General features: G+C 58.4%; 5 protein-coding genes across 5 annotated transcripts; 2 read left to right on the top strand and 3 right to left on the bottom strand.

Annotated features, from left to right (window-relative positions):
- Positions 1 to 281: 281 nt before the first annotated feature.
- KVR01_013476 (uncharacterized protein) lies at positions 282 to 1,337 on the top strand (the record flags this gene model as incomplete). Its single annotated transcript, XM_044792849.1, has 3 exons — positions 282 to 498; positions 565 to 783; positions 835 to 1,337. 3 exons carry the CDS (start codon positions 282 to 284, stop codon positions 1,335 to 1,337), a joined length of 939 nt encoding a protein of 312 aa, XP_044637557.1.
- Positions 1,338 to 1,437: 100 nt separating this feature from the next.
- Positions 1,438 to 2,464, bottom strand: KVR01_013477 (uncharacterized protein; the record flags this gene model as incomplete). Its single annotated transcript, XM_044790595.1, has 2 exons — positions 1,438 to 2,148; positions 2,228 to 2,464. 2 exons carry the CDS (start codon positions 2,462 to 2,464, stop codon positions 1,438 to 1,440), a joined length of 948 nt encoding a protein of 315 aa, XP_044637558.1.
- Positions 2,465 to 3,055: 591 nt separating this feature from the next.
- On the bottom strand, positions 3,056 to 12,813 carry KVR01_013467 (uncharacterized protein). Its single transcript, XM_044781567.1, has 2 exons — positions 5,936 to 12,813; positions 3,056 to 5,608 (listed from the first exon to the last, which is right to left on the bottom strand). The coding sequence occupies exons 1-2, from the start codon at positions 7,445 to 7,447 to the stop codon at positions 3,665 to 3,667; spliced, it is 3,456 nt and encodes a 1,151-aa protein (XP_044637548.1). The 5' UTR covers positions 7,448 to 12,813; the 3' UTR covers positions 3,056 to 3,664.
- A 939-nt stretch (positions 12,814 to 13,752) lies between these two features.
- KVR01_013497 (uncharacterized protein) lies at positions 13,753 to 18,561 on the top strand. Its single transcript, XM_044790941.1, has one exon. It carries the CDS (start codon positions 15,463 to 15,465, stop codon positions 17,878 to 17,880), a length of 2,418 nt encoding a protein of 805 aa, XP_044637578.1. The 5' UTR covers positions 13,753 to 15,462; the 3' UTR covers positions 17,881 to 18,561.
- A 213-nt stretch (positions 18,562 to 18,774) lies between these two features.
- KVR01_013490 (UDP-galactose transporter HUT1) lies at positions 18,775 to 20,574 on the bottom strand. The gene is made up of 3 exons (XM_044792682.1): positions 20,097 to 20,574; positions 19,200 to 20,005; positions 18,775 to 19,126 (listed from the first exon to the last, which is right to left on the bottom strand). The coding sequence occupies exons 1-3, from the start codon at positions 20,300 to 20,302 to the stop codon at positions 18,891 to 18,893; spliced, it is 1,248 nt and encodes a 415-aa protein (XP_044637571.1). The 5' UTR covers positions 20,303 to 20,574; the 3' UTR covers positions 18,775 to 18,890.
- Positions 20,575 to 20,818: the final 244 nt, after the last annotated feature.

Below are 20,818 nucleotides of genomic sequence, written 5' to 3' on the forward strand. Positions count from 1 at the left end.
CCCATGTCCTGCCACAGATACCCCGCCGCAGTGCAGCCCGCGTAGGCAGGAGGCCTGCCACTTCCTAGACCACGCCTCAGGCCGGCCAACCGCCCTCCGTTCCCAACACCTCTTCAGCCTTGTGCCTCAGCGAGCAACCGACCTGCCCAAGTATCTACAGAGATAAATAAACAACCGGGGCCTCTCGCCAGAGGGGCCTTGACTTGCTCGGACAAACACATTACACATTACTTCCTCGACTGAGTCTTTCAATACCCGGAAACATCACACACACGCTCGTCATGGCGACCTCGAACGGCCATGACCCATGCTTCCCAAACCCCATATACCAGCATGTCAAGGACTGGGCTGCCAAGCAGGAGGCTATTGAGAAGGAGACCAAAGCACCGGCCCCTCTGAACGACGTCGAGCGGGCGTTCCTCGAGGGGCTGCTCAAGCCGTCGCCATCGCTATCGCCAGCCCCGGATGACGGGAAGGACTATGTCAGCCTGCTATTCCGTGAGTATTCGTGAGGTGTGTGTTGGAAAGCATGAATAAGCGGTTACTGACGGAAGTCGCTGTTAGAGTACAGACAGGCGAAGCCTGCCGGCCACAAGACCAACTTTGTCGATGGCGCGCATCCCATCCCAAACGCTCAAGGGAGCGCTCAATGGACCTGCGCGGTCGAGCTCAGCGAGACTTCGGTCTATGAGCCAAGGATCAAGTCATTTCCAGCTGCCGGGTTCGGTCTCGACGCGACGGGCTCCTGCCCGCCGTTCGCAAAAAAGAAGGATGCTAAGCAATGTAAGGCTCCCCTTCCTGCCGTGATGAGAACCATCCCTGACGCCCTTGTAGATGCCGCCAAGTGCGCAATGGAGTGGCTGGCTAAGCATGGTCTCTTGCCCCCTCATCTAAGACTCCCCGTCGCTCCCCAGGAAACCCTCGCAGTCCTGCAGAGCCAGCCGCCCAAGCGTCCGAACGAGGGCAGCAACGGCGTGCTGTCGCCGGCCCCGAAGCGTAAGCCCACGGGGACCAACTTCACCGTAGACGTCAACGATGACAGCCCCTCGGCTGCACAGCGTGTATCGATGCTCTGCCAAAGCATGGGCCTGCAGGCACCGAGCTACAAGCTGACGCCCGCACATGAGGGCATTAATTTTATCTACAATGGGTACGTGGACTTTGGCCAGGACGAGGACGCCTTCGACTTACCCGAGGACGTGGGGCAGATTGCAGGCGTGATGGGTAAGGATACCGCGAGACAAGACATGGCTGAGCAGCTGCTGCCGCACCTCCTGAAGATGTATCGGGAGAGGTGCGGAGAGTATGCGTCGCACATGGCCTCACTTCCATCGTAGGATAGGTTAGGTCTGTTTCGCACATGATTCACAGCCTTCAGAATGAAGTGGTGCTGGTTACACATTCCAAGTAGCCCTTGGTCCTATGCCCAGTCGCAACTCACGGCGCGTTTGACGCACCCTTCCCTCGGCCTCTTCCACCGCCCTTCCCACCTCGCCCACCTCGCCCACCTCCCCTTCCCCTGCCTCCCTTGGCAGGCGGTGGCCGGCTCTTCAAGTCCTCAGGCAGGTCCGCAACCCACTCGCCGTCCTTCCACAGTGTCCCGGCATCCTCCTTGCGGCCCACAACCTCCTTGAAGTACTTTGCAGGCACCACCCCCTCCTCCCCAACGCCCTCAGTAAGAACAACACCGTTATCACTGACCCACCACGTGAGAACCCCATCCTCAAGGCTCCGCCTCACGTCGACGTAAACCAGGACCTCCGCGTCCCGCCGCATCCCCGATACCACGCCTTGCTCGTCGTCGGGGAGGCCAGTAGAGCAGTGCACGTGTGTGCGGCCCATGCGCCGCAGCCCCCCGGACTCGACGATCCGCGGCCAGAAGGCAAAGTAGGTGCCGTGCACGACGACGGGGGGCACGTTGTCGGCCTCGAGGGTGATGGGCCGCAGGAGGGCCTCGGACTCGAGCTTGATGCTGTGGCCCTGGTTGGCGCGGATGAGCCAGTGCGACGGGTCGGTCGACCCATCTGTGGCGGCGCCCTCGCCGCCGGCCGCCGGCTTCATGGCGAAGCGCTGCTTTTCGTTGTCGGCGCACACCTGGATGACCTCCTGCACCGTTACGTTGAGGGTGCGCAGGGCGCCCCATTGGAGCTGTGACTGCTGTTAGCCTGGGTGGACATGGACAGGGCCGTTGGTGATGCATCATCATCCATCATCGTCCATCACTTACCACCCGATCCAGAGGCGCATAGCCCTCCTTGTCCAGCTTGATGCCCGCGTTGAGGGCCTGGTGCCGCAGCAGCCTCGACAGCGCCATCGATATCTGCTTCTCCCTCTGCTTCCCTCCGTCGCCGGCCTTTCCCCCGCCAGCCCCCTTGCGTCCGCCACTGCCTCTGCCCCTGCCCCCGCCGCCGGCCCGCACAGAGGCCTTATCCTCAAACTGCTCCGCCAAGCCGTCCGCGTCCATGGTCGGCCTCCTTCCAGAAGCACAGGTTTGCGACAAGATCCTCCTGTGAGTGTAGTAGCCCCGAAAATCGTTTGCAGGCCAGACGAGGGAATGTCGTGGTGGCTGCCTGTGGCCCTGACGTACTGCCACAAGCCCACAGGATTTGTGGCCCAAGACCCTCGATGCTGCTGCTGATTTCTTCACTTTGAGACTAGTCCACTAGGTTCAGCAACAAGCTCATTGATACCTTAGTCGAAGTTGGTCACGTTCCACAATAGGTGGTGTGGTTGTTTGTCTTGTAGTTAAAAAAAGTTGGAGGGTCCGGGTTGCTTCCTGTGGAAAAATGTCGACTGAGCCTTAATAACCACTGCAACCGCCTAGGATTTCGGCCTGAGTCAACGGGCTCTGACAAGAGACCACAATGCTCACCACCCGACTCTAGGCCCACAGCACCTATGAACATATCCAACACGGGACTTGGATAGCAAGGACTGCCTGCTTTGGTTCAAGGTGCTGCTTTGTTGTGTTTCACCCATGCGCTGCAGGACAGGAGCACAAGAACATGCCCGGAGTGTGGCACACATTCCAGATTTCAGCGAGGGAGCAAAAGTGTGCTTCGCATGCATATAATACATTAATAGCAACCGTCTGGTGCAATGTACCAAGACAGGTAAATATATATACACCTGAAAGGCTGTCCTCTTCTTCCAGTGCTGGCGGGTATCGATATGCGCTCTGCGCGCTCAAACTCCTGGCAAATATCTGCAATTGGTACGAGTCCATCTCCTCTAGCAGGATCTTTGACGAATCGCCCCTCAAGTCGTACGGACATCAATTTCTCGACAAAGGAAACTTCTTTGCCGTGTGTTGATGTTCACCCCAATCCTGTCTACCTGCCCACCGTGTCGTAAGATGCAGCCAAAGTGCTGCAGTACTTGTGGAATGCCTGCCTGTCACAAAAGAAAAGGAAAAGCCCACCCCTCGCCATCCGCGTCATGAACAAGACGAAACTGACGAGAGTCGTCCGGTAATGCTAAATACGCGAAGTGCAGAACACACCAAAAGAAAAATTTCGAAATCTGATAACACCAGTAATGCATGCGTGAATCTCGGCTTCTTGCAGGAAATGCTTCTCAATGCTGAAAAACAACGCTTTTGTAGTTGCACACGTTGCAGTGTCGTGAATCGTCAGGCGTCGTATATGCGCAAGATGTGTCGCACTCATCTGTAACCACCGAAATTCGAGGAACTCCCTGAGATGCTAGGAATCCCACTGTGTCGTTTGCGGTTGATGCTGGTTTCCCGGCCCACCACTGAACTGTTTGACTGGCCGACCGAGTACCGCTGTCCTCGCTCTTCGGCCAGTCTCTCCGCAACAGAGTTGTCTGCTCTCTCGAATCTCTCACCCCTCTCCTGCGCAAACCGATCAGAGCCCAGGAACCGGCGGGAGCTGGGGGTCGTCGGGGTGGCAAAACGGGATGACGTAGCGCTTGCAGAGGGCAGGTTCGAGGTGATCAACCGACGCCGGGGCAAGGCTGAGCTGGCGGATGCAGGCTCCTGCATCTGGAAAGAGCCCCTCGTGACATCTTCTCGATCTCGCAGGGGAACATCGACCCTCAAGCCGGAAACCTCCGTGATAGCCCTCGATGGTGCCCTGCTGAAGCGCGACTCCGGCTCCTCGTCAATGTTACTGCCGCGGGCAATTGTGGTGACACGCCGCGGAGGAAGCAAGAAAGAGGTCTTGCGCCCTTCTTCGGGCTCGTCCGTGCCCGCCCGCCGGGTCCGGAGGAGCGAGGTCTTCCTGCCCTGGTCATCAGGCTCCTCTGTCACACCCCGCCGCGTCCGGGCCACGACAAGAGATGACTTTCGCCCAGGAGCAGCAGCCTCGCCGCCCATGGCGCTAGGTGCATACCTGGGGCTAGGTACTGATGGAGCCGTGAAGTTGAAAGTGGCTCGCTTCTCCAGCCGGGTCGCGCGCGGGCTGACGCTGCTCTCCACGCTCGGAACAGGCTCGTCAGGCTTGGATGTCTCTCGTCGCGGGGCGCCAGTGAAGACTTTGATGGGCGGCGGACTGCTCAGCTGCTCCTGCTCCTGCTCCTTGTCCTTGTCCTTCTCCTTCGACTTTACCATCTCCCGTGATTCCGGTTTTGGCTGCTGGGTCGCAGCCTTCCGCTGGCTGCCCTCATCTGTCAAGGCTAGGCACAGCTCAGTGAGATTCCGACACATGCTGTCGACTTTCTTCCGCAGTAGCCTATCCGTGACGGTAGCCTGGCCACTGCCCCCAATAGTGCTCGCACCGCTCGAAATTGGCCCTGGCTGCCCGACAGTACCCATCATCTGGGACAGCGACATCGCATCGTTGGCAGCCGCCTCAACAGCACTGTAAATGTCAGAGGTCACAAATGGCTTTGTTTTCGAAAGGGCTGATTTCAAGATGGGTTGAGCATCCCGATGCTGCGAGGTCATGCTCAAAACTTCGGTCTGTGCGGCACCATTTGTGGAAGCGCGTTTTGGCGAGCCAGACACCGTAGTCGCGCCGGTCCCCGCCGTAGGGGGCCGTTCTTCAGAAGCTCTCGACATAGCGGCACCTGATGTTCTCGGCAGCTTTCCGGTCAACTCCAGCCGGTGGATACGGGACTTCAACTCATCGAGTTCGTCCCAAACGGTGGAGGGCGCGGCTGTCGAGTTGGATGACTCTGACGCCTCGTGATGAGGCGCACCGGGGTGTTGAGAATCACTACTCTTCGGGACCAGAGGAGAGGACTGGAATGATTTGGACAGACCGCTCGGCTGTCTGTGAGAGGATGAACGAGAATGCTCAGACGTCGGCGGCCGCCGCGCAAATATGGAACTGGCTTCAGAAGCGTTGTCAAGGCCGCCGTACGTCCGAGGCGTGATGGGCGACGGTCTCAAGGACGATACGGTAGAACGAGCTCGGGCGGAATCCAGGCTCAGGTTGGGCCTCTCGATCGCGCTGGCTCGGAAAGGCACTTCCCTCTCGGCATGCTGTGCCGGTTGGTCCTCCGTGGCTCGCCTCATGCGGGACGCCCTGTCTTGCTGGTCCGAAAGGCGCCGTGGAACCCGAGGGGGTGATGCAGGGGCCTGGAATGAAGAAGGAACCACGGTAGAGAGCGGTCTTTGGCGTGCGGATCGCACGACCCGAGACTGTGACTGATTAGCTTCCATGCGGGATTTGAGACATGCGCCACTTGACGGCGAGTGCTGTGCAACACGTTGCCCATGGGAGAGATAAAAGGGTGATATCCCGTCGGGATGGGCATGGACGGACCCGCAGCACGATTGGGATGTTGAGGATGACAGTCTCCACAGCGACTCGTAACATGCAGGTACTCCTCATTCAGGGGTCCGGGCATCGCCCTTCATCCCACAATTGGGCCACTTGTGGGTACAGAGGTTCGAGGCTCGAGAGCATCACCACGCGCGCGCAGGAGTGCTGCAGGCAACCAGAGAGAGGGCAAAAGGGGTGCTCACCACTGTACTGGCCCGATCATCCTCGTCGCGACCGTTGTTCCTTGGTCGGGAGGCTGGTGCAGGAGGGTCTTCGTGCGCTATTCTCATGAAGATGTCGGCAGTGCTCTCGCTTTCGACGGTCGCGGTGACCTCGTCGTCGGCATCAGCAGGCCCGTCTCTTTGCCATTCGCGGGTGTCGCGACCCTCGAGAGCGCGCAGCGACTGGTCCCTGTGATTGGAATCCCTGGGGTCGTGGCCATCGTCGTAGGAGCGGTAGGAGGCGTTGTTCATGTCGAGCTGGAGGCTCTTGCGCGAGCCTGATGAGCGGAACGAGCGGATGGGGGGGATGACTGGGCGCCCAGGGGTCGAGGCAGAGCGAATGGGTTTGTATGACACGGGCGGTCGTGACGTAGATGTTCGCCGCTCGGCGGGGCTGTCATGGGGACTGGCGCCGCTGACTGCCGCCGGTGACGTGAAGGCTCGCTGTCCCGGAGCCCGCTTCTTTGTTGTTGTGGTGCCTGGAGTCGGTTGCGCGCCTTGTGGGTGGTGAGTTGTGTGGGGGGAGGTGGCGCTGTTGGAGCCGGGGGTTACGTTGACTGGCTGGGTCGGCGGCCTGGTGTCTGGTGTCCAGAACGAAGGCGATCCGTCGGTGGAGGATTGAAAAGCGAGGGTGTCACCAGGACTGCTGTCGACTGGAAATGAGGCGGGTCGCTTGGCGGCAATTGGGGTGAAAGGGGCGGAGGTTGAGGCCGTCTGGTAGGTACTGGCCCGTGATCGTGCCGGGCTGGGTTTTGTTCTCGAGGTCACGGGTGATTGAGATTGGGGCGTGCTTGGGGGCAGTCGCTGGCTGGAAGGAGTGTGTGGTTCTGTCAGGTGGTGGTTCTGGTGGTGTTGCGCATCAGCGGTGGTGTTGGTGGTGGCGGCGGCGGCACTAGCAGTGCTAGGCCTATTTTCTGGCTTTGGTGCTGGATATGCGACCTTTTGGCGGTCGTCTTGGTGCAGTGGGGACCCTAGCAACCCTGCAGATGAGGGGGGATGTTGCTTGCTGTCCCGCTGTAGCAAACCAGGTAGGGGCAGCGAGGAGCGGGAGCGGTCGCTCAGGCGGAATGCGGGCAATTTAGACGAATTGTGATTGACGCGGTGGGCGTGCACTGCAGAACCAGACGACGGCTGCTGCTGCTTCTGCTGCTGCTGCTTCTCTGGGGGGGTGTCTGTGGTCAGCGAACATGTCTCCTCGTGCGCGCCCTCGCCCTCGCCCTCGCCCTCGCCCTCTGCCTCGCCCTTGTGATGGTGCTCGTGCTCGAGCTCGTGCTCGATATGGCCTTCCCCCTCCCGGTCGCCTGGCTGCGAGGGCGCGGGGGCGGGCGCACGAGTGCCAGGAGCGACAGGATTGGCGTCGCTGCTGTGGAGGTCAGCAGCGGCTGGGGCCGCGGTTTCGGTTTCGAGTTGGAGCTCGAGCTCCAGGTCCTGGTCTGACTTGTTACTGGACCCGACCTCCTCAAACACCTCGACGGTCGACGACGAGGAAGCCATGGCCTGCACGCGAACTGCTCTCTCCTTCTTCTCTCTATCTGTCTCTGCTTTTTTTTTTTTGGTCCCAGAATGCCTGTCCCGTCTCCGTATTATCGTCAGGGTCCCATCGGCTGCTCCCTTGCGTGTCTGCCAGTCAGCCCAGTCTGCCTACCCTGGCGGCGGCATTGATTAATTCCAGAAGGGCGACGATAGTTCCCGAGACCCTGTCGTAGCTTGTTGGGCGAAGCCCGGGATGTCTGAACCTGTGCCTGGATTTGTGTCTGGGACTGGGGGCTGAGTCCGAGTCCGATGTCCCGGCCTGTTGAAATTGAGACACTGTCAAATGCCAAAGCCGGTTGCCAGTGTCAAAAAGTCTGTCAATGTGATGTGGTGCTACATCAAGGTTTCCGATAGTCACCTGGGGCAGGAGGTGACATAAGCCAGGTCAGTCGTCGATGACTCGGGTCGTCCGATCAATTGGTTGAGTAGGGGGTGAGGGTGGCCTCGAGACGATCTGGTTGAAGATTGACGATTATACTTGGGCAGGAACGGGTAGGGGTACTATTGGGTGTACCTGGGTATGTATGTAAGTGTGTAGTTATCTCGGCCCAAGTCCAACGGTGCGCGTATGTGGTATGTGCGTGTTCGCGTCCCGCAGACCACACTTTAGATTAGGGAACACGGTAGATTCGGATCAAGGTTCGGCGGGAGCAGATTGCTGGAGGTCTTTGCGCGACAATATGGGTCGTCGAGTGAAATTATGAATACGGTTGCAACCACGGTTGCACAGTAAACCTGTTGTCCGGGACACGAACCAAGGGGAGACAAGAGGGAAAACAGGAAGGTGTGATGCCCGAGATGCTCGACGTTCTACACTTGACCTGGCCTGGCGATCCACGGTCGTAGGCTGGAGCGCAATGCACACGTAGGGTATGGTATGCGATGCACGAGCCTGCGATGTGCGATGTGCGCTGCTCTTGCTGCTGCGGCTTGCTGCTCATGTCCCGCTTGCTTGCTTGCTTGCTGGCTTGCTGGCTGGCATGGCACCTGTCGCCGCCGCCGCCGCCGCCGCCTTGGTGGAAGGCTCATCCCTCCCTCATCAATCACATCTGCAGAGTCTGTTCACGAGGTCCTAACCAGGGTTCCCGCCCACCGGTGCCAGCAAGAGCCCTGGACGGGACAGCAAGCGGAGAACAGGTGTGCCACGGACTGCATCCTGACTGGCTGCGGACCCCTCCGGCGACGAGTACCACAGTATTGCGGCGCCCGTGCCACGGGTGATTTCCAGACTGCAATTTGCATACGTCCACACGCCCGGGGCAACACCTGGGGATGTGATGATGGTAACCCGCCGAGACTTTCGACTTGTTCGTGAGAGGACGAGGTCGGCCCCCTCACAGTGCAGTACACAGGCCTGTAGCAACCCTGAAACCCTGTACGGTCCGCGGCCAAAATGGCTGACAGCGCGTCGTGATCTTGGATGCAACACACAGGATCTGCGAGGGGCAGCCCTGAACATAAGGTTCCATCTGTCTCGATGTCGCAAGCAAGCCGCAGGGCCAGAGACCAAAAGTCCATCAGTCCATCGAAATTGCCCCAGAAAACTCGCATACGCATCTGGTAATTATGGGTCCGCAGAATCACCCTGATCCTTCTGATCTGCGTCTCGTTCGGGACACGCACCTGCAGGCCCTTGTCCTGGCTCGTCGAAAATTTTGGGCATCTATCTCATTTCGTTATGATTAATCCCGAAGGGAGGGAGGAAAAAGGAATAAGACTCTGGCTGCAAAAAGATTGATCTCCGTCCTTGCAATCAAACTTCAAGGCAACCGGGATCAACCATCATCATGGCAAGCATGGGCAGGCCGTCACACGCGGGCCACTTGCTAGTCCCGCAAATCAAAAAAGAAGTCTCCGAAACTCTCAGACGCAGCTCGCGCCGGTTACCCCCCCATCTTGGAAGAGGGACCTGAAACCCGGCAGACGGTGGCGTGGGCCCGGGTGAAGAGCGTTGCCCGCCCAGAACACAAGCAAGATCTTCATCGAGGATGTCGGTCATTGATGACTGGCTGGATTGTTGGTTCGACGCCGCAAACCGTCCCCGGCTCGAGCAGCCTCCAACCGCAACGGGCTAGAACGCTGACATCTCGTCGGCTCTGTGCATCGAGGGCAGGCGCTAGGGCCTCCACCCGGCACCTCCCCCTTTTGAGTTGCATCGGGGGCGGTCATCTGGCTAAATTACGCGCATGATGGGGTGTGATGGCAGGGCAGTGTGGGCTGCGTGGCCGCTCTGGAAGGCCTCGAAGGCACCTCTCACACCCGCGCTGAGTGGACGGCTGCCCTCGTGGTGGGTGGGCTCGAGAAATATGTCGCGACGAGTTGTGGAGCCTCCTGTACGTCAGGACCGTGACTGTCACTGCCCCTATGATATCGGGCTAGTCCACTGCGTTATGGTATCCCAGCAGCTCAGACAGCCCAGACCCAGACAGACAACGCGGGCCACCAGGGCGAACCGAGCGCGGCTCGCCAACTTGGGCAGACGTTCAAGAACGGGCCGGCTTGATCTGGTTTGGCTTGATTAAAAAGACCTGGCGCCCCTCGTGCCCAGGCTGTCGTTCCCCTCCGCTCTGACCGTTTGGGTCAGGGCTAGCTCTCCTTGAGATAGATCCCTTTGTTCTCCAGGCCGAGAGACTGGCGAGGGGGGGATTGTCCTGCGTACGCAATGTCTGCGTACGCAGTGGTGTAAAACTGGCCCTGAACATTTGCCATGTGAATGGACCCACCATGGGGCTCGCCGTGCATCCTCCTCTCCCGTGCTTTTTCTTCGGCCCTCTCGCTACTCGAAGGCTCCTTACTGCCGGACCCGATTTCGAGGCGCCGAAAATGGGCCTAGTAACGTCTCTCCGCTGTGGTGATGTCGGGGCCTGGTTTCGACAACGGCGTTCGAGGTTCCACGCGAGAGACGCGGGTGCCCAGCCAGACCAGACTACCGGACTGCCAGGCGGCATGCCAGCTGTGTTAGGGACACTTTTTCCAGATTGGGACAGCGCGCCGGGGGTCGTCGATGGTTTATCGTTTGTAGCTCTCGAAGCCAGCCCAAACATCTTCAGACGAACCTTGGGAGAAAGAAGCGTCATTGTAGACTTTCCTGCAACTTTGCTACCGCCTTCACTCGGCCCCCGGGGCCCCGATCTTGCTTCGATGGCCCTTTAAGGTTCGTCGGTGCCTTAGCTCGAAACATCTCAATCCCCAGAGAAACCAAGTGTGGACTGTGCGCTGTCTATGCAGGCGTCCGCAAGTCTGCCCCATGTGAGATCGACGAACCTTGTGTGATCAGACCAACCCGTTGTCCCGAGGTCTCATACCCATATCAGCAGGCAGACGGTAATATTGCGTAAGTTTTGAGAACACTACGCCGCGCCCTGCACAGCTGGATCAGAGAATGAGAACCCAAAGTGTGGATATGCCGAGGGCTGCCTCGGGGCTCGGTTCTCTTTGAAGGATGGACAAGATTCGAAGGAGGGCGGCGCGGGCTCCAGTCACGTCAGCTTTCGGCTCGCCAGTTTAGCGACAGTGTCAAGTGCGCGGAGGTGTCGCTAGGATCGGAGCAGAAAACAAACAATTCAGCCGTCGGTCAGGCAAAGACAACACGGTCTGTCGTCCACGAAGGGGCAACCTCAACCACCTCGGCACGCCCAGCTGAGCTGTGGTGCAGTTGTTGTCGCATCACCGTCACGATGCCTCTACCAAGGCTGCACCTAAAGAAACAAGCGAACTTGGCATTCTAGCGAACCTTCACCTAATGCGCCACCAGCCACCCAGCCTCTGCCCAGCGCGTCTCAATCCGTGTCCTGAGTCGTCCGAGATGCTTACTGGCCATGCCGTCGCACTTCTTTGTGATGACGAGGATGATGACCCGGGCAGAGGCCTTGTATCTCTTGAACCCCGTGATCAAGACTCAATGGCGACTATTCATAGATCTCACCGAAGCAAGGGGGAAAAAAACGTCATGATGCACAGGGTTGGAGGGCACACGACCAATTGCTGAGCATGGACGATGAGGCTCAAAATAAAATGTACGCCGTCCCCACACGGCCCCGTTATTGGGTACGTGGCAGACACCTCAGCCTCATCAATTGTCGGGGTGCCCGTAGCCGCCACGGCGAAGAAAATTGGCCCGACAAGCGCGGTTCAGGCGCGGTCAATAGTCTCAAAGCAAGGGGCAGGCGTGACCAAGAGGTATATCAATGCATTGTTGAATACTGTGGCAACTTGAGCAGGTAGGCAGGCCTATGGTGTTGTGGTTGTGTTGTGATTGAATGCCTGTCGTCATCGAAAGTTCGCATGTACCTCGGGTCAGCATTTGCGAGTCAAAGATTTGGACAATCCCGGGGAGGATCTGAGGTGCCAAATTGGGAGTTTCTTTTCCGTTGTGGTCCCCCAAGCCCCTTCGTTTCAAGTTGTCGTATCAGAAAACAAGCAGCACAGGACAGTGGCAATGTCCCCGTGGTCGGACTGTGCTCGGCAATCGATCAGCAATTCACAATGCCCACTGGCCAAATTGTGGTGGCAGCTGATCGAAATAATTGCGGGAGTCCGTGGGAGCGCCGTCTCTTTGCCGTCGGGTCTGACTGCCTTGGTGTCAGTGTCTGGGAGTAATAAGACGGCGCGACAAGATGGCAGCGAGAAAATCCGGGCCCAGCACCAGCTCGGAAGCCGGTCTACGACGGGCGGGCTCCATCGGTCGAGGTTTGGGACTCGGGTGTGGGCCGCAGGAGCAAGAACAGACGTCGTCTGAAGATGCCGGCTGTTAGAGAGTCGACCCGTGATGGGCAAGTCAGCAGTCAGCAGGGCCGTCCGACCTTGATTCGTCCAGACAGACCGAGGGGGGGGGGGGGCAAACAAGCCATAGCACTCTGTGTGGTGTTTTCCCGCCCGCCGCCGCCGCCGTGTTTCGTTTCCCCTGTTGCTCGGTTACGATCTCCGTGTTAGACGCCCGACGGGGGATGAGGCTGAAGGTTAAACGAGCCTGGGATTTTGGGGACACAGCCGTGGGATACAACGGGGCCTGCCTGGGCCTGGACCGGGCGTGATGCGAGCGGTGAAGGTGTGTTTCTTTGCCCAGGCTGAGCGCACAAGGCCCGATTCGTGAGCAAGCAAAGCCCACCACCACACCAGTCTCTGTGGCATGCTCGGCCGCCACCAATTCTCTTCTGCTCTGGCAGGCCCGTCTTCAAGGTAGAGGTGCAATAATGCACGGCGCTGCCGCGCTGCCGCGGTGCCGCGGTGCCATGTCATGGAGCCAGACATTCAATCCCTTTCGGACCGGCCTGGGCTGCCTGGAACCTGGAAGGTGGAAGGCTGATGGAGGATGCGATACAAAGCCACCGACCTCGGCTGACAATTGGCCACTGGCGTCCGTGGTTGAGGCGATGCATGCTGCATGTGCCGCATGCTCGGGTTGCAGCGATGAAGTGGGACTGGCTGGACTGGACTGGACTGGCTCACTGGCCTGCAGGGCTGGGTGGCTGACTGGCTGGCCTGGTGGCCCGCTGGCATGCCTGCATGCAGTCCACAGCACAGTACTGCGGTACGCAACACTGGCGTATGCCGGGGTGTGGTGTATGTAGGTGAGATTGACTGTGCAGCACAGCACAGTATGTAGTGCACGGCATGGTGCCGTCCTGCGACGATGCCTAACCAAGGGCGGAAGTTGAAACTCGCCCGGAGGCGATCAGCGCACAACAACACACGGCAACAGCCCACCAGCATCCACAGCAACACAACCCACAGTATGTCTGCCAGCTGCCAGCCTGCCAGTCATGCCAGTCTGCCCGTGAGAGGAGAGGCTGAGAGGGAATCATTCCCATTGACTCGCTCGCCGCCTGTGGGTTGTGGAGAGCACGGTTGGGATACGGGCACCTTCTTTTCTTTTTTTGTTCCCTCTCCTGCTCTATTGCCCTGGACAGGTGAAGATCGGTGCCAGTCTAAAATTACAAAGTACCACAGCTCATTACTCTCTCAGCAACGCCTGCTGCCAGGCTGCCAGGGCTGCGAGGGACAGAGAGCATCACCCATCCGCCGGTACGTACCGTGGCACCCAGGCAGGGACTGTGGCAGGTAGGTACTTGGGTACGTATGTGCGTGAGTGCGAGACTGTATTTGGCCGACAAAGCCATCCCCTGCCCATTGGCCCGTCGACTGAAACGCCCGCCTATTTTTAGATGCACCGTAGCGGCTAACGCCTGCAGTCACGGCACAGGTCATTGGCTGGGGCGGCGGGACCCACCAGGCTACCAGACGCAGCTTCCCTGACCGTCCCCATTGTTCTCCGAGAAGAAGGCATCTCTGGGCCCCTGCCCTGCCCTGCGACCCCGGCTCCCTCCTGCCGTCTCGCACATCAGTGGCTGGAGGGCTGCTGGACTCCGCGCTTGAAAGTGGACTTGGGCGCCTGCGTTGCTCCCTCCCCCCCTCCGTGTCCAAGGCTCTGCTCCCTCTCGACGAGCGAACCAACCCACCCGACCAACCAAGCGCACGGCAACCGCACCAAGCAACGCACCACGACGGCAGCTAACCTGGGGAGCCCGCCTGAGACCCAGACTCTTCAGATCTGTCACTCGCCTTCCCAACCCTCTCTCACTTTCGTCCCTCGCCTCGAAGCATCTGGCGCCCGCCCGTGTACCCCCCCTCACTAGTCTACCTGCTCCGTGCCTTGTACAGATTATACCACACGCAACAATCACGAGTCGGGGCCTCGTTCAGTTCAGCCAGTTCAGCCCAGCCCACACTCGACAGACGCTGGCTCCTGCTGCTGGGCCTGCAAATCAGAAGCGACCAGGCCAGATCCTTGGGCCCAAGCCCAAGCCGCCTGGCAAGCAAGCGCACACACGCAGCCAGGGTCCTCTTCTCTTCCCTCGTCCCTCCTCGCCCGTTTCCGTCCCCAATTCACGTCCCCAGGCAACCTTGGAATTCATACTGTATACTGTATGAACCGGGTGACCCCCCCCCTGCTGCGACTCTTTTACCCTTTTTCTCCTCCGCATCCTGGTTGTTACTGGCTTCCCCTCCCAGGGCCCCCAGTCGAGCCAATTCTACGCCTCTTTTCGACCTCGTCACCTCGTCCTCTTCTCTCCATCTCCCCCAATCCCGATTAATCCTCCCGGCGACTCAGCGCAACAGCCCGCAACACACAAAACCAGACAGCATCCCTTTTCCTCCCGTGCGGTGCGGTGTGCAGAAGAGAAAGAGCTTAGCTGAGCCGAAGTCGAGTCAAGAGTCAAGAGTCAAGAGTGACCAAGAATAGAGGGTATCGCCTCTCAAGGACAACAAAGACAGAACTACGGGGCCCACGACCTCACGATATTTCGTCCCGACCCGGCCCACCACCTCTCGTCTCATCTTCTCTTTCGACCACCACCTCCCCACCGAGCATCATCATTGTTTCCTCTTGGAGTTGCGGTCTGGATACATCCAAACATGTGGTGATATCTTGTCTCTTGCTCCATCTTTTTTCTGCATACCCAACATTTATTCTCCTTCCTTCCCCCCCCGCTTAGCCCTATTGTTCCCAGCGCATCCCATAAATAAAACAAACAACCTCCACGTCAACGAATCCTTCTCGCTACTGCGCCCTCACCGGTCCGCGACTTCCGGTATCTGAGACCCATCTGGTCCAAGGTCGATTCGGTGGAGCAAGGCTGGTCGCGTCAGAGGTCAAGGCCAACTCGTTTATCTAAAGAGGAGGGCTTAGGTTTCACGTCACACAGGATACAGCAGCGCTGTCCCGTTTACCGACCTCAACAGTCGACATCTTTCTTTAATCCCCCCCTTCCAATCGGCTTGTTGCCCTTACAACAGGCGGCCCGGCTTCACAGGCAGACCACTCGGTTGTAGCACAACGGCTACGCGACACGAACGGTATTGCATTTGACCGCACGGGTCTCGACAAGGCCGGCCTGAAGCAGGAAAACCGACCATTTCGAAGACGAATCACTCAACTCACTGCCTAGGCACGTCTTGCAGCCTGTCAGACGACCATGTATACAACATCAGCTCGTCGACTATACGAGGATCAAATACCATCCTTTATGTCAGTGTTCGACCTAGACCAGGCCATGCAAGACCAAGATACAGTCACCGTCGTCGATCCCAAAATGGTGGGCGTCGAGCCAAAATGCAACCCACAATTGCCCTCCGACCCTTCACAACTCCTCCAGCCCCCAGCAATCCCACCCAACTATCAACATCGGGATAGCACGTCAACACAAACCTCCGAGTCCGCGGACTCATCCCCAACAACGACTGTGTCGTGCACAGATTCGTCATCACTTTCCGACCCCTCTCCTTCGTCATCGCCAGACTCGCCAGTCAATCTGGTCCCCTTGAATGCCTTCCCATCGACCAATTTCGGGGGGCTGCCGTCCATGGCGACCCTGGCCGTGTCAGAACCTAGGAACCACCTGATACGCCCCATGACCTCGCCTGCGCCGCGGCGACCCAGGAACATGAAGGGCCTCTCCATCCAGCCCCCCTTTGCGGCCTCGGCTGCCTCATCATCAATCACGTCTGAGCCGTCGTCCCCCTCTTTTATAAAACCAACAATCCCGGCCATGAAGAGAAAACCAAGCCAGCTCAGCTTGAAGACAAACTCGGATGATTTGGCCGGCCGCCCCACCCTCGAGGTCCCACAGAGTCCATCCATACCTGCCCTTGCGCAGAGAAGAGCATTAAAACATTCCACCTCATCCCCGCACATGCTGAGTGGGCTCAAGTCATCGACATTTGGTCCCGCCGGTGGTATGACTTTCCCGACGGTCTTCGAGCGCAACGAGTCGGGTCTTTCGTCCTTCCTCAGACCCGGGAAGGAATCCTCACCGGACAGGAACGATGCGATCCTGGAGGAGGATTCGCCTATTCGGAGTCAAGTGGCCAACCGTGCCGCTTTCGACTTTGAACCTTATCATGAGAAGGAGAGCAACGAGGACCAGAAGTCCCCAACGTACCCTGACGGGCCCATTGCCATTTATGGAAATGATGTTTACCTCTACATGGAGCCGACCGCCGAGGAGGCTTCTAGGTTCGACGTCATCATCAATGTCGCTCGTGAGGTTCCGAATCCTTTCAAGGACGCATCGGACAAGGATGAACACATGGGTGACACATCCCCAATCCCTGACACGGCTGTGACGAGCTCGAGCTTCGCGACCGCCTTTGAGTTCCAGCCTGACGAAATGACCCCAACCACCCCGAAGGCGCAGTTTACGCCCAAGGAACCCGAGTACATCCATATACCTTGGGATCATAACACCGACATTGGGTCAGATTTGATGTTCTTGTGCGAGACGATCGAGAGGAAGACCCTCGCGGGCAAGAAGGTCCTGGTGCACTGTCAGCAGGGAGCTAGCCGCTCGGCCAGCCTGATCATTGCCTATGGTATCTACCAGAACCCGGAAATGAGTGTGAACGATGCGTATTATGCCGCTCAGACAAAGAGCAGATGGATCAGCCCTAACATGCGGCTGATGTACTGCCTGCAGGATTTCCAGAAGGAGGTCTCCAAGAGGAAGTTGTCTCCGAATTCGGCTTACAAGCCAAGGAGCGGTCGGAGCCCGTCAAAGCACCGCTTGACACTCTCAGTGGACGCCATCGACGTACCCAAGGAACCGAGGACGGCACCTTTGCCAGATGATGATGTCGCAACAAAAGGGTCGAGCCCAAGCAACTCGCCATTACGCACCCGCGGTAACTCTACACCGGATCAAATTTCCATCTCTCCGGGTCCATCGTCGGCACCGTCGAGTTTCTCGTGGTTCGAAAAGGAGGATGAGGCTAATCCAGGGAAATTCGGGCGATTCAGTCCTTCGCAGATCTTCCAAACACCTCCACCACCACCTCCAGCAATTCGGCTTGAGAGCGGGCATGAGAACCCATCATCGGACAATTCAGGATATTTCCCTAAGCCCCCGCCATCCCCAGGTTTTGGATCGTTCCTACCAGATATATATGAAAAGCCTCCATCATCGCCTGGGTTCGCGGCTCACAGGTTCGGCGATAAGCGCGGCCTCGGATTCCCGCCTCTGAGTTTTGGTTCGTTTCCACAAGCCGGGGGCGTACGGCAGCTGCCAAAGGCCGAACGCGCAGTCCAAGTGGTGAACGCCCTGCCCGAGGACACGGCGCTCATGTCACCGCGAGCTGAGATTATCACGGACAATCCCGTGCATAATTCTTTCGCCGGCTTCCACGGCCTGCGATTTGTCGAGAGCCCCCCCACGCCAAACGAGCAGATATTCTCTGCAAGCCCAGTGCAGGAGCAAGCATTGTTTTCACCCCGTGAGTCTTCGTTTCCACGAGACACTTTCAACCACTTTGGACGTCCTCGCCAAGTCTCGGACCCTCGAAGTCCACCCACCAAAGGCGAGGCCCCAATCATCAGGTCCATTGATGATTACATATAGACCTGATGATACATACAAGAAGCACCAGCCATTCCCGAATGCGCATATGTCGCTCATCATATCTATCAATTCGCGTCGATAATAAACCAACCGCAAACCGCACGCATCAAATCGGAGTTTGGGGCATGTGCACTTCATCATCAACCCTACGGGGCCGGGCACACCAAGCATCCACCAGGAGCTTTCATTGAATCAATTTCAACTTTCTTTTGTCGAATGTCGCTCTTCCTTTTGGGAGGTTACCGATCGCTCAGTGGCCAGAGAGGTCACTCACTCTATTTCATAAATGGAAATGTATAATCTGGAAGGGAGCCATGTGTACTTCACTTCTGATAGGCGTACCAAGGGGCGAGTTTTGGCGGGGCTTAGGCCGACCCCATCATCTCAAGACAGCCCACCCAGGGAATGGTCTTGTCTTTATGGGCGGTAGGGCTGTATGCTGTCAGGATTGCAAAGGGCGTATGATGAGGAAAAGCTTTCAGCATTGTGGTTTCTTAGCTGTTCTGTGTCGTGCCTTCTTCAAACCACGATTCCCCAAACATAAGAAGGGTCAGGATGGGAACATGGGGGAGATAGGAGATATCGTGACACTCAGTGCTGCTCAGGCTCATGATGGAAAGGGGGGGGCCTATGACTCGAAATTTATGAACCACACGACGGGGGGAGCAACTAGTGGAGGAGATACCTGTGAAAGCTGGGGGGGGGGGGGTTCAGCTCGAGAATGAGGAACATTTTCGAGAATAGTTTAAATCGGGAAAGGCACACCACGGTGTGCGCATAAAAATATCATGAACCTCTCAGAAAGCCTTCCATGTCTCTACCTGCCCTCGACTCGGTGCGTTATGCAGTGAAAAATGGTAGCCAGTGTTGCACTGTATAGGATGCGCGCGCATATCAGTTCAAAAACTCGAGAAATTCCTTTTAAGCTCTAAGATTTCTTCTCTAGATACTGGACGCGCGCCATTTCTCTGCCAACTACGGTGCCAGACCAGCATGCGCTTCCAACGGTCTTACTGCGCCTTCTCCTCCCTCGCCTTCGCGGCCCTCTCGGCGGCCTTCTTGGACTCGGCCTTCCTCTTGAGGTACGCCTCGAAGCCGATGCCGCCGAACACGAGGGCGACACCCATCCACTGCTTGGTGTTAAGGCTGTGGCCGTAGTACACGACGGACAGGATCATGGTAAGCATCTTGCGGGTGACGGTGACGGTGACCAGGGTGACGGACCCGAAGTTGGCGACTGTGTAGACTATTTTTTGCGCGAAACAATGTCAGCAGCAGGAAGGGAGAAGGGGAGTTGGGGGTTGGGGGAGGAGCCTTACAGATAAAGACCTGCCCGACGGCGCCGCAGAGGCCGAACCCGATCACATGCCGCCACGCGCCGGGGTGGCGCGCCAGGAACCCGAGCGCGGCGTACAGCTCGCCGCCGCCGCCGGTGGTGTCTGCCATGCCGAGCCACTCGCCCAGGGCGGTCTGGACGAGGTAGGGGCTGAGCAGGAGGTATGCGCCGGAGAGGACCGAGCTCATCATGTTGTTGGCGCACATCATCTGCGGGCCGCGGTAGGGCCTGAACTCGGAGACGATGTAGTCCTGGGTGCTGTTTGTGAGCCCGTCGAAGAGCAGGTTGATGCTGAGGAGGAGCATGCCCCAGGCCGTCTGGCCGCTGTGCGAGGGCGCGGCGCCGCCCTTGTGCTTCTTGCTGCCCGAGTGCAGCGTGAAGACGGCCACGCCGGCCGTCACGGCCGCGACGATCAGGTACTTCTGCAGAGGGTACCGCCGGCGGAAGAGCGTGACGTGGAGGAACATGACGGGCAGCAGCTTGCACGACTTGGCGAGCGTGAAGGTGATGTAGTTGACGTGCGCGAGGGAGGCCATGCCGAAGGGGGCGGCCAGCGCCTGCGTGAAGGCGACCAGGAGCAACGACGGGAGCATGCGGTTCGTGGGGATGATGGGCGGGACGGGCTGGCCGCGGGGCGTGGACCACCAGAGGTACAGGGAGCCGGTGATGGAGGACAGGATCGACTGGACGGTGAGGAGGAAGACGGGGAACTTCCACATCTCGGTCGAGCCGTCGCTGTTGGTGTAAGGCGTCGTCGTGACGCCCTCTTGGAGCCATGCCCAGCTGATGCTGCAGTGACGGGGGTGGGCCGGGTCAGTCTTTGATGTTCCGCCTTTGACAAGCAGTTTCGAGGGCCATTCAGGCGGGCACCACAACTCACAAGGAAGCGTAGATGCCTCCCACGCAGATCAGCAGCTGGAGCATCCCGGAGCCCGAGTCCTCTCTGTGCCCTGGTGCCAGCGCTTTCACCTCCTGCTTGGCCTTGGCAGCCATGTCTGCGGTGTTCTTGGGAAATCTGTCGTGTTTGCTGATGTATTCGGAAGAGGTTGCCCTCTGCACCGGCATAGCTTGCTTAGTCCTAGCCATGTTTGCGGCGGTACGCGAGTGGGCTCGTCGGTGATTCCAGGGGAGGGCGGGTGCTGCGCAAGGCGATACTCGGCACGGGCAATCGGAGATGAGCGGAGGCAAAGCGCCCTTGTCAACAGCCTCCGACTTTAGGGAATGACTGGAAGTGATTAGAATATATGCAGGTAGAAGAGTGATCGTGGTATCCGGGGAGACGAGAATGGGAAAAGAAACTAAACGGGGGGAGGCCCGACCGCAAATAAAATAAGAGAACAACGGCCAGACTGCGAAGCTGACAAGCTGGCTTCAATTGACTTCCCAAGAGATTCCAGGCTCGTTCATATGCGACAATGCATCCCGAAATTAACTTATCGATAAGCATGCACGCCGAGCTCGAGTGGGGGCGCCCCTTCTCCACTTGGTCGCTCCTCAGGGTCCTTGCTCCCGCTGCCCATAAGCACCTGGTCGCCCACAGGTCAGTCAGGCGCGCACACGCACCCGAGCATTTCCACGTGGGGTGCAGGACAAGCCCATAAC

This window comes from Diaporthe batatas, assembly GCF_019321695.1.
Source record: "Diaporthe batatas strain CRI 302-4 chromosome Unknown Contig00027, whole genome shotgun sequence".
In the NCBI taxonomy this organism is placed as follows: Eukaryota; Fungi; Ascomycota; class Sordariomycetes; order Diaporthales; family Diaporthaceae; genus Diaporthe; species Diaporthe batatas.